The sequence below is a fragment of the Physella acuta genome, unplaced genomic scaffold (assembly GCF_028476545.2).
Source record: "Physella acuta isolate Inbredline_101_S28 unplaced genomic scaffold, ASM2847654v3 ptg002402l, whole genome shotgun sequence".
Classification (NCBI taxonomy): Eukaryota; Metazoa; Mollusca; class Gastropoda; family Physidae; genus Physella; species Physella acuta.
Window position 1 is genome coordinate 1 of NW_026733891.1, and position 16,440 is coordinate 16,440.

Consider the following 16,440-nt stretch of genomic DNA (forward strand, 5'->3'; position numbering starts at 1 on the left):
TGATGTCTTGTGGGGGAAATAAAATCTGATTTAAAATTGTTGAAAGAAAAAATTATTTATTTGAGATAGATTAAAACATCTTTGTTAGATTTATGACAGAAATATATTTAGGTATAGAAAAACAGAAAATGTATGGCGTTTTAGGATTTGAGTTTTAGGTATATAGTTACGCTATTCAGCTGGGCTAAAGTCATTGTTATATCCAATTTTGTTTTAGTGCTTAGATTTAGAGAGTTTTTATCATGTTAGGGGTTTAGTTTAGGGTAGTATTGTTAGTGATTTATTGCTCAGGTTTAAGCTTGTTTCACAGACATCTTAAACCGTGAAAGTTTTTAAATCCTGGCTGTCTTGAAAATGGGGACGGTGTAATCGAAGCTAAAGAGTTCAGATTTCTAACTAGAGTAGGACGTCCCTGAGTCCATCTAGCCCACATAGGTACCTGACTTACGTTAGGAAAACGTAGGTGACAGGGAAAAGTCATATGTGTCTAGCACGTGAGCGCGGAAAGATGATGATGAATCTTTAAAATATCGTGGTTGAGTAAAAGTGCCTTTGAATGGTAGCCCTATATTTAAAGTTTAAGACTTTAATAAGTTACTGAGCTCGCTCAACACTAAAGTATGCAACAGTCAAGTCTGGTAGTTTTGTTTATATATGTAACTTTATATATATATATATATATATATAATTATTTATATATATATATATATATATATATATATATATATATATGTATATATGTGTGTATATATATATATATATATATATATATATATATATATATATATATATATATATTATATATATATATATATATATATATATATATATATATATATATATATATATATTATATATATAGTATATATATATGTGTGTGTATATATATATATATATATATATATATATATATATATATATATATATATATATATATATATGTGTGTGTATTTATATAGTATATATATATATATATATATATATATATATACTATATATATTATATATATATATATATATATATATATATATATATGTATGTATATATATAGGGAGAGAGAGAGAGAGAGAGAGAGAGAGAGAGAGAAAGAGAGAGAAATATGTTGCTTTCGTGAAACTCTAGGACGTCTAGCTCTCTTTAAAAACACAAAATCACTTGTCGGCCTCTACCTCTAAATTGTACCGTCGAGTATGTAAAGGTAAATGTTAAAACTATGTAAACTTTACTAAAATAACAGTTGTTTTTGTTTTTTCATAAGTAATTCACACATACCCCATTTTACTTCTAAGTCTGTTAGGGCATGTTTTAAAACTCGTACTTATTATAAAAGTACGCTAATTTGATTCATTAAAAAAACTACGACGCGAGTACCCCGCACTGCAGGGGGTGTGAAAAATCGTGCACTTTACAGCACTAATCCCAATGCAGACCTTTAGATCTTTGCACACCATGACGCACTAATTACGAACGCGCAGAAAATATTTTCCCACCTGCACTGTAAGACTTCTGCCTAGTCTGTTGCAGAAAGTTTACATCTTTTTATCAACAGTCTGGTCTGTAAGTCCAGAGGAAAAACAAAAAAATATAAGGAAAAAGTTGCGCACCTGAAATGATTTATTTATAAATTATCCTTGGTGCGTAAAAAAATCGTGTAACAGCTAATGAGTTGCGTGGGGAGAATTTTACCGGATAAGAAACAAGGGTTCTCAAAAAGTAGAATCTTTAGTTTATAACTTACATCCTTAGTAAAGTAAACAATTTGAACGTAAACAAAATATATCTGTCTGAATAGGTTTGAGATTTAAATATTTTGTTGGTTTTCAATGTTTCATATTTTATACTATGCATTATGTTTAAAGCTTTACTGATGAGAATCTAAACCAATTTTAGAATGGAACATAGCTGTGTGGTATATAATATGTATTTGCTACAGTCGCAGGCTTTTGATTTGAGTATACCTGATATTTTAAGTACATTTAGAGTTCATGTTTTATGTTTATTCAATTTTATCTTTTCAATGTTTTATTATCGTTAATTAAGGCTAACGAATTATATTGCAAGCAGTGATCTGTGTTGATGTTTTCGTGATGCGTTTTGTTTTCAAAACACCAATACAGTGTTTACATTAATGGTATAATTTCGTATATAACGTTAAAATAATTCTTTAGAGTTATAATATGAAAATTGTTCTAAAATATATGCACAACGCTAGATTGTATCATTACGTTGCCGAAACTAAGAGCAAAACCCTAATCAAACTGTGTAGTTACTAGTCTCTGGTAGTCAAAATAAAATGTTCGCCATATTCTCCTCGACATCGGTGCTGTGGATGCCCATATCAAAAATTTAGGGACACGCTAATCAAACACCGAATGTAGTTACTAGTCTCCGGAAAAAAAAATTACAATTTTTCTCATGTTTTCCTCCACCAAGCGGTGTTGGGGATGCCCATTTGAAAATCAAAGGGAAAACCCTCATGCTCGGATCAAACGAAGCTAGTCTGTATCGTTACACTGCAGAATCTAAGGAAAATTCCTAATCAAACACAGAATGTAGTTACTTGTATCCAGAAATCAAAATTACAATTTTCTTATTTTTTTCCTCACCCACAGCGGTACTGTGGATACTCGGAAAACTTAGGGAAACCCCCTAATCAAACACCATTTGTAGCTACTAGTCTCTGGAAATCAAATTACAATTTTCTCCTTATTCTCCTCTATAGCGGTGCTGGGGATGCACGGCTCCAACGAAGCTAGACTGTATCGTTACACTGCTGAAACTTAGGGAAAAACCCAAACAAACACCAAATGTAGTTACTAGTTTCCGGAAATCATATTACAATTTTCTAATTTTATCCCTCCACAGCGGTGCTGGGTATGCCCGGCTTCAGCGATGCCAGACTGTATCGTTACACTGCTGAAACTTATGGAAAAACCCAAACAAACACCAAATGTAGTTACTAGTTTCCGGAAATCATATTACAATTTTCTAATTTTATCCCTCCACAGCGGTGCTGGGTATGCCCGGCTTCAGCGATGCCAGACTGTATCGTTACACTGCTGAAACTTATGGAAAAACCCAAACAAACACCAAATGTAGTTACTAGTTTCCGGAAATCATATTACAATTTTCTAATTTTATCCCTCTACAGCGGTGCTGGGTATGCCCGGGTCTAACGACGCCAGACTGTATCGATACATTGCAGAATCTACACCACGTGTAGCTACAAGTCTCCGGTCATCACAATACATTGTTCTCCTTATTCTCCCCCACAGCGGTACTGGGTATGCCCGGGTCCAACGACGCCAGACTGTACTCGGATATCGCCGAGATCATGATGCGAGACACGACCAAGTCCAACCCCAAGTCGGAGGGCAACTGCAAGCTGTTGTTCAACCCGCTCAACCTGAACAAAACGAACGGGGAGGCCTTCTATGACAGTCTTGTGAAGGGTCAGTGCATTTAGAAACTATCATAGGCGAATCCAGGGAATTCAAGAGGGGGGGGGGGCTCTAACTGAACTAAATTTTCTGACTACATACACATACGGCGAGGTCTTGCTGTAGAGAGCTATGACTGTTAACCCAAGAGTTTCGAGTTCGAATCCGGGTTTAAATAAGTAGAACGTCCCTGAGCCGACCCAGCTTTGATGGGTACCTAATTTACGTTAGGGGAAGCTAAAACTGCTGGGCATAGTGCTGACCACGCTATCCGTTCATATATTCTGAAGCAGATGAACTCTACTTCATCTACATCAACAGATTTGAATGATAATTTAGTCCATTTTGTAATAGTACCTAGAATTGTTTGACTTTTATAGCTTGTCCTCTGATTGCTAGTCGTTTGTTATTAACGTTTAATTATAGCCATTGAACTATTTTGAAAACTTATGTCAGGTTCTATAAACACATGGCGTAACATGAAACACACTGAACGCTTCATAATATCATATTACACTAGATGTTTTCAAAATATGTTTATTGTATAAAAACCACATGTAAAATTTGATAAAAAATATTTCGTTACTTGAGAAAACGTGATGGAAATACCAGACATACCTGAGTTTTGTAAAACCAGTACTTAGAGGTGGGAAATGTCGTCAGGTGTTGATCGGCTGGAACAAATACTGGCAAGGAGCAGACGACTGTTTTTTTTTCAATGAAAAATTTAGTAGGGTAAACTTAGGTCTAGCTACGAGTTCATAAGAATCGCCGAGAGATTCCTTAGTACTTACATGAAAGCGTATCTTCCATATTATTACATAGTTTTATATGACCACACTATCCTTTCATAATCTTTAACTTGCCCCATGGACCGTTAGGCAGAGGCGTAGCGAGGGGGGGGGGGGACGGGGGGACATATGTCCCCGGGCGCCGACCTTAGGGGGGGGCGCTAAATTGAAAGTTTGAGGGGGGGTGCAAATGAAAAGTTCGACGGGGGGGGGGGGGGGGAGGAAGGGGGTGCAAATGAAAAGTTCGAGGGGGGTGCAAATCGAAAGTTTGTCCCCGGGCGCCGGGAAGGGTCGCTACGCCTCTGCCGTTAGGTTGGAGTGGGAACTTTACTTATATGGGTGTACTCCAGATGTCTCCAGTGCCTACGTGAAAGTGTTTCGCATATTGTAATACGCAGCGATGTGATATGGCGTGGTCTAATGCTAGAGCTTTTGGCATCTATTTCCAGGATTTCCTTGGCCGGCTTACTTTCCACTTTACATGGGAATTCTAGTTTAGCGTTTTCATCGCGATGATGTCCTCTTCCCTTCTAAGGGTATGCCCTATCCATCCGCAACTCTAATTAACAGACGTAATGTAATTAATTAAATAATTCATTATCTTATTTTGCGTCATCAGCCAGAGACAACTTCGACAGCAGTAACGTCGCCGTGGCCATCGGTCCTTTCATCGAGGTGTTTTCATCGACCTCCTACGTCATCACCAAGCAGGTGCACATGCTGACGTCAGCTGCCGGACAGAATGCCGGCATGATGGATCCCAAACGTGTGGTCTCGATCTTACCGGAACCCAGGTAGGTTTGACTGGAACACAGGTAGGTTTGTCTGGAACCTAGGTAGGTTTGACCGGAAACCCAGATAGGTTTACAGTAACCCAGGTAGGTTTGATCTTACCGGAACCCAGGTAGGTTTGGCTTGAACCCAGGTAGGTTTGGCTTGAACCTAGTTAGGTTTTACCGGAGCACAGGTAGGTTTACAGTAACCCAGGTAGGTTTGATCTTACCAGAACCCATGTAGGTTTGGCTTGAACCCAGGTAGGTTTTACCGGAACACGGGTAGGTTTTACAGGAACCCAGGTAGGTTTTACAGTAACCCATGTAAGTTTTACCGGAACCATAGTAGGTTTTACCGGAACCCATGTAAGTTTTACCGGAAGCCAGGTAGGTTTTACCGGAACACAGGTAGGTTTTACAGTAACAAAGGTAGGTTTGACCGGAACTCAGGTAGGTTTTACTGGAACCCAGGTAGGTTTGACCGGTACCCAGGTAAGTTTGACTATAATCCAAGCAGGTTTTACCGGTACCCATGTAAGTTTGACTATAATCCAAGCAGGTTTTACCGGAACCCAGGTAGGTTTTACAGGAACCCAGGTAGGTTTGACTGGAACACAGGTAGGTTTGACCGGAACACAGGTAGGTTTGACTGGAACACAGATAGGTTTTACCGGAACCCAGGTAGGTTTCACTGGAACCCAGGTAGGTTTGACCGGAACACAGGTAGGTTTGACTGGAACACAGGTAGGTTTGACCGGAACACAGGTAGGTTTGACTGGAACACAGGTAGGTTTGACTGGAACACAGGTAGGTTTGACCGGAACACAGGTAGGTTTGACTGGAACACAGGTAGGTTTGACTGGAACACATGTAGGTTTGACTGGAACACAGATAGGTTTTACCGGAACACAGGTAGGTTTGACTGGAACACAGGTAGGTTTGACTGGAACACAGTTAGGTTTCACCGGAATTCAGGTAGGTTTTACCGGTAGGTTTGATCTTACCGGAAGCCAGGTATGTTTGCCTTTTTATTGTAATTATTATGATCTGTTCAAGCGTAATTAATTTACCTGTCTGTAATCAGATCTAGTTTAATTGACCTTATAATCAGCCCTCCTGTAATTAACTTAATGGCAACTGAACCAGGTGAAACTTTTTTTCACATACCTATGTATCTTTGCAAATATTATTCAAAGAAAATAATGAAACTTTCTTTCACAGACTAATGAACACTTTACACTTTTTCCGCCAACTCTCATCTAATATAATGTAATATACCATTTTGTTAGACACGAACCGTTATATTATATAATGTATCTGGTTGTGCCCAAATCCCCTTTACACATACACACACACATACATCCACACCCACACCCACACAAACACCCACGGTGCCCACCTCCCACATCCACCCACCCCCACCTCCCACCCCCACACCCCCCAAACACCCCCACACACATATATACACACAAACAACCCAACCTAGTACTAGTTATTGCTGATGAGCTATTAAGCAATTTTTTCCTAAACTTTCTAACTGAATTAATTCACATCAATTAATTTACTGTTTATTAATATAGGAGATAAGTTACTAAATAAATACATATGATAAACCTGCTGAAATTAACTAATTAATATCTTGTTTTAACTTTAATTAATAGCATGATTTGTCTTATTCTACCTAGTTCCTTATCGACGGGTATAGCAAAGACGGTGATCAGGATAGGATGGAAGAATGTTGCATTCCTCGCACAAGGTAGGGCATGGCTGATAATCTCATCTTAGACTGAGGTGTATTTGATTCCCATAGGCAACGATTCATGATGAAAAATGAACATGTTTTATATTATGGTATACAGTGTAAACCTATTAATAAACTCTATATTAGGGAATATATTTTATATAAGTGAGCGACCAGGCTTTAGTTTTTAGTAAAGATAGAACCTTGCTTTGAGACGGCGTGGCCTAGAGGTAGAGAGCTCGACTGCTAACACCAGTCTCGAGTTCGAATCCGGATTCAAATCAGTGGTAAGTCTATGGTGGGTAGGTTTACGTTAGGAAAATAAAGGCGGCTGGGCATAGTGCTGACCACCCTATCCCTTTATATTCCGAGGTCAATAAATCAGATGAACTCTACTTCATCTGCCCTATGTGTCTTGGGCACGAACGGGATTAAGAAGAAGGGAAGAAGAACATTGCTTTAGTAATGTTACACCAAATTAATTTTTATTTTTTTATTTAGTGCTTTTTGTTTTTGTTTCACTATTTATATGACTTTAAATGACTTACCTCTTTCACGATTTAGATAACTATACCATCTATACCACTAGATGACTTCACATGACTTACCTGTTTCACTAGATGACTTCACATGACTTACCTGTTTCACTAGATGACGTACATGACTTACCTGTATCACTAGATGACTTCACATTAATTTCCTGTATCACTAGATGACTTCACATGACTGTATCACTAGATGACCTCACATGACTGTATCACAAGATGACTTCAAGTGACTTACTTGTATCACTAGATGACTTCACATGACTGTATCGCTAGATGACTTCATATGACTTACCTGTATCACTAGATGACTTCACATAACTTACCTGTATAACTAGATGACTTCACATGACTGTATCACAAAATGACTTCACATGACTTACCTGTATCACTAGATGACTTCTCCCCCGTGCTGAGCCTGGGGCAGAACAACGTCACCGTGTGGCCCATACGTCTCCCAAATAAGGTCAGGTCACCAGATGACCCGGAACTCGTCAGAAACCTGATCGAACTGCGCAAGTCAGAAAAAGAGAGGTTCATCCTACACTCAAACAAGCGAGATGTCGTCATGAATGTTCTCATAGCGGTACGTGGAAAAAACATATATGTCTATAGTCTATATATATATAAACCTATATTTGTAAGTCTTTTATATACCCCCCCCCCCCTTCCAGTGTGCGATTGATATCGGTCTAACTGAAACGAATGATGCTTTGAGATTGAAAATTCTACACATAACATGTACACTCTGCTTATCAACATGTTAAAGATTGCGTAGCTCTTATTACATACATATTATTAGGTGTACATACCCATAAACGTAAGTCAAGATGTTAAAACAACATACATAACTGCCATAATTGATTTAATATTCTTAAGTGTTGGTTTTTTTAATTAAGAATGGCTATAGGCCTACTACGAACAGCTAATTTTACGTCATTATTCATTAAAACATTGAATATATAACACATTTTTTCTACACACAAAACAATTAAGGAAATAGCAAAATAGTGGTATCAACATTTTATAATTAAACATAAAGTAATATGTCGTAGCGAGCATACATAATATACAACGCGAAGATACGATTTTATACTGCGTTGATAGTAGCGGTTTTCTATGTGTTTTCACTGTGGCCAGAGATCCCGCCCCACCAGACGGTAGTTTATTTTTAGCCTGCACTCCCCATTCACCCCAGGGGGTACTCACGCAAGCCGCACACCTTTAATATTTATTTTTTTTAAACTAAAAAAAAAAAATTAAAAAAAATCCCAGAACATGTAAGTGTCCGCCCACACTACAACTTCCCCTTTTTTAACTCTCGGATCATCGGTGATTTTATGCCTGCTTGAGTTACCTGCCCGTGTTTCTGTCCTCAATGACTGACGTCACTCCCGGTCCTGTCTTTTTTAATTAGCGTTCTAATTATAATTTTTTAACTTTTAAATTTAAAAATATTTTATAGCCTGCAATTATTAATAACATTGAAAAGCTAAACTTCTAAATTGCCTTACTATAATTTACATTTGACATGAATTATTTCAGGTTTTATGAGTTAAGCTTAAACGGATTACAATACTGAGAAAAAGCATAGTCTGGTTGAAGCTCAACTAGAGTTTATGTGTCATTTAAGCTCGGGGTTTAAATGACTTATCTGTGTTTTCTTCTAGCATGGAGCTTAAATTATCAATCTGAGTTCTTCCAACTGGGAGTTAAATGACCTATCTGTGTCCGTCGACTCAGAGCTTAAATGACCTATTTGCATCTAACCAACTAGGTGATTAACGACCTTTCTTGGAAACATATGAACTCTACTTTATCTGCCATTCGGATAATCCGATCTACACCTTTACTACATTCGGGCCAGCTAAATAAAAACAACACAATGACCCATACTAGCGTATTAAAAACAACAACTCTATAGTGCCAACAAACGCTTACTAGGACAGGTGAAGTAGAGCTCATGTGTTTTGCAACCACCACATTACAGAATAATGCACCAGATTTAAGCTTATTCCCATCATGGTTTTGGTTCTAACTAGAGCTTACCCTAACGCTAATCTTATCAACCATACCTAGACGAATTAAACATGCGCTAAGCCTCTGTACACTTGCATGTAACATTTCCTATATTTATACACGCGAGTAACAAAAAAACGTACGACTCTCTTCAAAGGTTTCAAAATTTCTAATGTCAAACCTCATCTTTGTAAAAAATAATCCTTTAATCCCAGATTTACTTAATCTTTTTAAAAGCTTAAAATATTTAAATTTTTATACAGCTTGTATTTATCTTTAAAAAAAAAAATAGAAATTTTTAAAAAGATTGGAGATCAAAGTATACTTATCTTTAGGAGAACGGTATCTATTTCAAAGTGTGATGCTACTAATCTTGATTGAAAGACGTGACCGGGGTGCTTAACTTCAATGACGCGTCTCTAGATCATAATCCCGTAGTCATTAAGATACTCATCTCTTTTTGACGTAAGTCTAATTACTAATCAGCGTGTCGTTGATGGATTCTAAAAATAGTAGGTCGTTAATTTGGATACTAATCAGTTATGACGTCAGTCTGTATGCTTATCGGTTAAGTCGTGTTGGAGATTTTCTTCTTGTTCCTCTTCGTTGTTAATCGTAATGTGGGACTGGATTTCCTCCAACACAATAAAGTATTACATGTCAGCCTGTTATGCGCCATATAGGGGCATGTTGGATATTAAAATAGTAGCCCACTAGTCTGAATACTCTTTCTCTCTCTCTCTCTCTCTCTCTCTCTCTCTATGCCTCCCTCTTGATCTCTGGATTAGGATTATTATGGGGTCAAACTTCTACTTCTTCTTCGTTCTTAATTGTAAAATTGGTACTGCGTGCCAAATTAATTTATCTCTGGGATACTTTCTATAGTTTATGTACGACCAAGAAAAATATACACGGCAGCATTTGTTAGATTTTGGTGTTGCCTTGTTTCTTCTCCTAGATGTGTTGTTGTCCAAGGGAGCGAACTCAGAACTTTTTAAGTTAGCCATTTATTTACTCTTGCTCTCTATCAAGCCGTCCCCGGTTTCCTATCTAAATTTACCTTGATGAAAATAACAGAATCCAAAAAAAAAAAAAAAAAAAAAGGAAATATGCTGTAAATTATTTCTATGTCAGCTTGACCTTTCTATGTTCACTAGCGTACACAACGCAACATTCTTTATGTTTGAATTTTATAACAGTAGCTTAATCCGGTTCAAGTTAGTGGAACGTCCCTGCGTCCACCCAACCCTGATGGGTACCTAACTCATGTTAGGGAAAGTAAGGGCGGCTGGGCATACTGTTGACCACACTATCCCTTTATATGCCGAGGTCAAGAAACATATGAACTCCACTTCATCTGTCTAATGGATCGTTAGGTCTAAAGAGGAATCTTTAGCTTTATTTGTATTCTATTCTCTCGCCATATAGACCGTCAGGTTAAAAAAAGATAAAATGCATTACATTGGTTACTTAAAAATCAACAGCCAACTAGCGAATGGTTTGCTTAAAAAAATTAAGTTTAATTTAATTTAATTACTAGTCTTGCTTTTATTTCGCAAATATATAGGTCTATATCGTGTTTTCAAAATCAGAACATCCGTTTAACTATTATAAAAATGACGAAAAAGTTAAAACATATTTTATAATGATTATAGAAATAAACATAAATAGTAATAAAAAAATAAAAACTTGCAAAAAAGTGTGTTTTTCTTCCAAAGCGTTAAATTATGGCATGTCCACAAATACAAACAAACCAAGTCTTAAAACGCACCCAGTACAAGTCGAATAAAGCAAAAAAAAATATCAGTCAAGCATCGTCCAATGTTTATCTAATTTTAAAATAAAATTCCAGCATTTATTTTTGTATGTGGTGAATTCCCTTGATAATTGCATTCATTGACATATGGAGCATTGCATGGGAGTCTAGTGATGACGTACATTCCTCACCTGCTAATGGTCTGGAACTGTGAGGTATTTCTAGTACTCACCTGATAAAAAAAAAAAAAAACAAAAAAAAACAAAAAAAAAAACAAATAGCAACTTTGAAACCTTTCTGTACGTGTCACTGAAGCGATTAGCCTCAATGGCGACCACCAGGAAATTTTAGACTGCTGAGAATTTATAGAGGGCTTGGTGGGGGGTGGGGGGGGGGGGGAGATGGGAAGAATGGAGAAGAGCATCGTGGGGGATTGAGTGCTTGAAGGGAAGAAATCGTGAACAAACTGCGCCAATTTGTAAATGTAAATATTGGTTTTATATATGAAAACATTTGTTTTATATATGTAAATATTTATTTTATATACGTAAATATTGGTTTTTATATGTAAATATTGGTTTTATATATGTAAATATTGGATTTATATAGAAGTAAATAACACTCATGCATACCGCGTCACAGACAGAAACACACAGATATATACATAGGCACAGAATTAGACATACATGTACACAGATAGACACACACACAGGCACAAGCCCACATAAAGAGACATACACATATACACAGAGAAACAAAAAAAAAGCATACGTAGATAGTAACATTAAGATATGTAAACAATCACAGACACACAGACATACAGACATACAGACATACAGACACACAGACACACAGACACACAGACACACAGACACACAGACACACAGACACACAGACACACAGACACACAGACACACAGACACACACAGACACACACAGACACACACAGACACACACAGACACACACAGACACACACAGACACACACAGACACACACAGACACACACAGACACACACAGACACACACAGACACACACAGACACACACAGACACACAGATACACACAGTCACACACAGACACACACATACACGCCTTATTTACGCACGCTTGCACACAAACACACACATAACCTAGTTACACATACATGTATAGATCCATCTGATCCAGTGCAAAACTCGGTTAATTAAAAAGCATGACTCGAGTAAATGGCAGGGCAAGGACACGGCTATCTTGTCAAATGTATTTTTAATGATCTTGTCATAACAACCTTTTTTGTTCAGATGACTTTTACGAATGGCTAATTAAGGTGAGGCATAGGGTTATGTTTTATGGTGTTCTTTAGGATAGCATGGAAGGTATCGCTGTGTAGATGCAGTGGTGTGGTTAGGGTGGTGTTTACTTACAGTTAAAATGACCAATACTTAAAATGGCCATCGAGTTACATAAAAACATATAAATTTATCTTTTGAACGTAATGTGTAAAGTATTATGTTGTTACACCATGCTTGGTTCCTTAAAACATTAGAATTAGGAAAAATACGAACTTATAAAGACAGAGGCGTAGCAACCTTCCCGGCACCCGGGGACAAACTTCCGATTTGCACCCCCCTCAAACTTTCGATTTACACCCCCCCCCCCTCAAACTTTCAATTTTTTTTTCAACCCATTTTGGCGCCCCTTAAGTTCGGCGCCTGGGGGCATATGTCCCCCCCCCCCCCCGCTACGCCTCTGTATAAAGATAATCATATTAAACATGATGATCTGTAGTGGTGAACGATATTTAAACCTTTTGCAATCATAGTCACATTAATACCATGAATAATAAATCTCACCATTTTCTCTACCAGTCTTATCCCGGGAACCCATTAAAGCTGGGTGAGCTCAAGGGACTGCAATAAATCCCTTCATGTGTCCTACTACACAAAACAAAAACTGATATCTATAATCCTCTTGGTCACCATAAAAATCTCTGGCTCACCTAGACGCTCACCAACTGCATACTAATTCAGCACTCACCAATGCAACCGAGTCACCCAGATACTCAACGCTTGCCCTGCGCTATTCCCATAGGTCCTATCGCCGACATGTTGCATAATAGCCTGCCAATGAATCGCCGAGTAACTGCCAACAACATGGCGCCACACTGTATCCTCAATATAGGTCAATGAATTGTTTTATTTTTTATTTTTTTCAGGGGAAATAACCACGTCGTTTTACTTAAATATTAGTATTTTCGTCGGTACTTCCATATGATATTATTTGCAGCAATATTGTCAATTAATATGTATGAAGTTTATAAACAAAATCTGATGATAATTCCGTGTTTAGCGTCACTATAAACTCTGTTCAGTTGATTTAAGTAATCAAAAATATAAACACAGAATTTCTTTTTCAAAAAGTAAATTACAATTAGCACAACTTAAAATAATTAGCTAATTTCTGGACACACTTCTCCAAGAGCAAAGAAATAATTATTTTCATTGTGTATCGTAAAGTATACGAATAGTATTTAAAAGCTGGTTCCGAATTGTTGTTGCCAGAAAGCATATTTTTCAACCAAAAGTGAATATTTTATAACATTAGTGAAATAATTACAAAATGACTTCCTGTTTTAATAAGGCTAGAATATTCAAACAAATAATTACTAGTGATATAATAGTAATTTGGCTAACACTTATTTTTAATTTGGATTAGTCGAGTCAGGATGTCGTGGTGATAGAGGGTGTTAAATTATTTAATATAAATAAACTACTAGGCCAGGGGTCGGCAACCTGCGGCTCGCGAGCCGCATGCGGCTCTTTTGATATCAAGATGCGGCTCTCCAGCTCCTTGCACAAATACTAATAATCTTAATAAAAAAATAAAATATTTGAAATAAAAAAATGTTAGTGGCTCTTTTAAACCAGGGAAATTTTGAAAATTGTAACTTTTGGCTCTTCCGCTTCAAAAGGTTGCCGACCCCTGTACTAGGCTATACCCCATTGACCGCTATTGTGTATTTTATTTATCATGGAAAACAATTGTTGTGACTTTTATTGTTTTGCTTTCTCTGTTGACTTTGATGAGAGGTTGAGGGCGGTTTTTAAAAAAAATATTTGAATTGATAAAGTAATTCAAAACGGTTTTCAACAATTAAAAAAATGAAAATGAGTGTAATAATCTATGGTTCCGAAACAGCTTTAATTCTTACAAATGGAACTATAATTTTATCGCTTTGAATATTTTTTAAAATATAAAAAAATAATAATATAATTACATAGACTTTTCGAGCCTCTTGAGTGGGTTATTTATTCATGAAAAATTGTCGAAATTTATTTTCAGGCGCAGCAACTCCATCTACTCCATCACTCAATCGAATGGTTTGTTACCTACCCTGTAAGCAAATAATCTTTCTACGCCTTAAAAAAAAAAAAAAAATAAAAATAAAATACATGATGTATTGTTAATATAAAAATATCTTCTCTTAATATGTACGAACGTTTTCAACAATTGGTAGCTACTTTAGTGATAAAACATAATGTAAATATAATAATAAAATAAAATGGGTTGTTTTTTTTTTTAAGAATTAATGTTAATAATTTAAGTTAATTTAAAATTTAACACAGCTATGTTTTAAATGAATCTGAAATCGTTATATTATTTCGATTTGAAATGCGATGCTGATCTTGTATGTTTTTTTAAATCGATTTAGGACTTTTACGATCTGATCAGGGAAAACGAAACATGGCCGGGTACTCTATTTGGGCTGCAACTGCTCGTCTCCTCCAAGATTCCACCCAATATTTCTGGTAAGTTTTGTATGATGTGGAATGGCGTGGTTGAGTCTATAAAGCTCATGGCTGCTAAACCGAAAAGTTCCGAGTTTGTTCGAGGCTCGATAGCAGGGGATAGGAACCCATCTAGGAGAGACAACTCAAAAATCAAACAACTGCTGCCTTGGTAGTTTTGTTTTTGAAAGGACAAAGGGTATGAAACAAAGTCTAAAAATAAATGCAGGCTTAAGTCGCAGTCAACGGCCTTCATGACGCATACCATGTTGACACGTAATTGTTAATAGCGTTCGCGGACCCCCCCCCCCCCTCCCCTCTCCTACATAACAATTTAAGTAGGAAGAAGATGAAGTTAAAGCTAAAGATAGAAACTTGTCACATTTTCATAAATTAAAATCAGGCATGGTAAACTGTTCTAAGTTTGTTAAATGCTAGTATAAACATTTCAAAAGCTGTTAATTACCAAATACATTACGTTCTCTTTAAGTATTTTTGTCACTTTTTCATACGTTAAAGTTAAGTACGATAAACTTTTTAAAAATTTTAAACCCGAAAGTAAAAAATTTCAAAGGTTGTCTTTTTAATAAATTAAAGTCAAGTACGGTAAACCTTTTAAATATTTTAAACACGAATCTACACAATTTCAAAGGTTGTCTTTTTCATAAGTTAAAGTCAAGTACGGTAAACCTTTTAAATATTTTAAACCCGAATGTAAAAAAAAATCAAAATTTGCTAAACTCAGATGTTGTCCACATTCCCAGAGGTCGTGAAGGCCAACAACATGACCTTGTCCCGTCTGGAACTCGGGTTGGCCGTGGACGTGGTTGGCATCCTGAAACACGTCATCATGAACGAGTACAAGAACTGCGTCACGCCGGTCGTCACCGAGAACAAATTCGTGTCTAACGAGATCTTCCAGTGGCAACTGGAGAACCAGGTTACACAGCGTGATGTAAGGCTGGGGGGCGTGGCTGGGCATGGGGGTGTGTCTCACACTCTGCATGATGTGCCATGGGATGACGGAATCGTGTGCTATGCACTAACAGAATGGTGCATGATGTGCCATGGGATGATGGAATCGTGTGCTATGCGCTAACAGAATGGTGCATGATGTGCCATGGGATGATGGAATCGTGTGCTATGCGCTAACAGAATGGTGCATGATGTGCCATGGGATGATGGAATCGTGTGCTATGCGCTAACAGAATGGTGCATGATGTGCCATGGGATGATGGAATCGTGTGCTATGCGCTAACGGAATGGTGCGCAGGTTATGGCATCTTTCGTCTTGGTGTGCTGTGCTATGTACTAACGGAAAATAGCATAATGTGTCTAGGGATAACGGAATGGTGTGCTATGGGCTAACAGAATGGTGCGCAGCATCCAGTGCTTATGGAAGGGTGTGTAGCATTTAGCATAATGCATCTAGAGCGAATGGATTGGTGTGCTGTGTACTAACTTACATAGCTGTGTAACAACTAACACAATTTGCTTTGTTATGTATGAATGGTGTGCTGTGAAGAAGCGTGTCTTTGTCACATTAAGGTAATGGGATGCTGCTTGCTAACAAAATTAAGTATATATTTATAAATTATTATAAAAG

General features: G+C 37.1%; 1 protein-coding gene across 2 annotated transcripts in view; it reads left to right on the top strand.

The window, feature by feature from the left end:
* The first annotated feature begins 3,288 nt into the window (after positions 1–3,288).
* Positions 3,289–16,440, top strand: part of LOC131933204 (glutamate receptor ionotropic, kainate 3-like) — a 28,766-nt gene continuing 15,614 nt past the window's right edge. The window contains exons 1-7 of one of the 2 annotated variants that reach the window (XM_059289999.1): positions 3,289–3,453; positions 4,852–5,026; positions 6,691–6,761; positions 7,687–7,877; positions 14,389–14,442; positions 14,759–14,855; positions 15,599–15,774. In XM_059289999.1, coding sequence (XP_059145982.1) covers positions 3,336–3,453; positions 4,852–5,026; positions 6,691–6,761; positions 7,687–7,877; positions 14,389–14,442; positions 14,759–14,855; positions 15,599–15,774 — 882 coding nt within the window. In that variant the 5' untranslated portion in view covers positions 3,289–3,335. Of the gene's footprint in view, positions 3,454–4,851; positions 5,027–6,690; positions 6,762–7,686; positions 7,878–14,388; positions 14,443–14,758; positions 14,856–15,598; positions 15,790–16,440 lie in introns of both variants that reach the window. The other variant, XM_059289998.1, reaches the window with a different exon arrangement.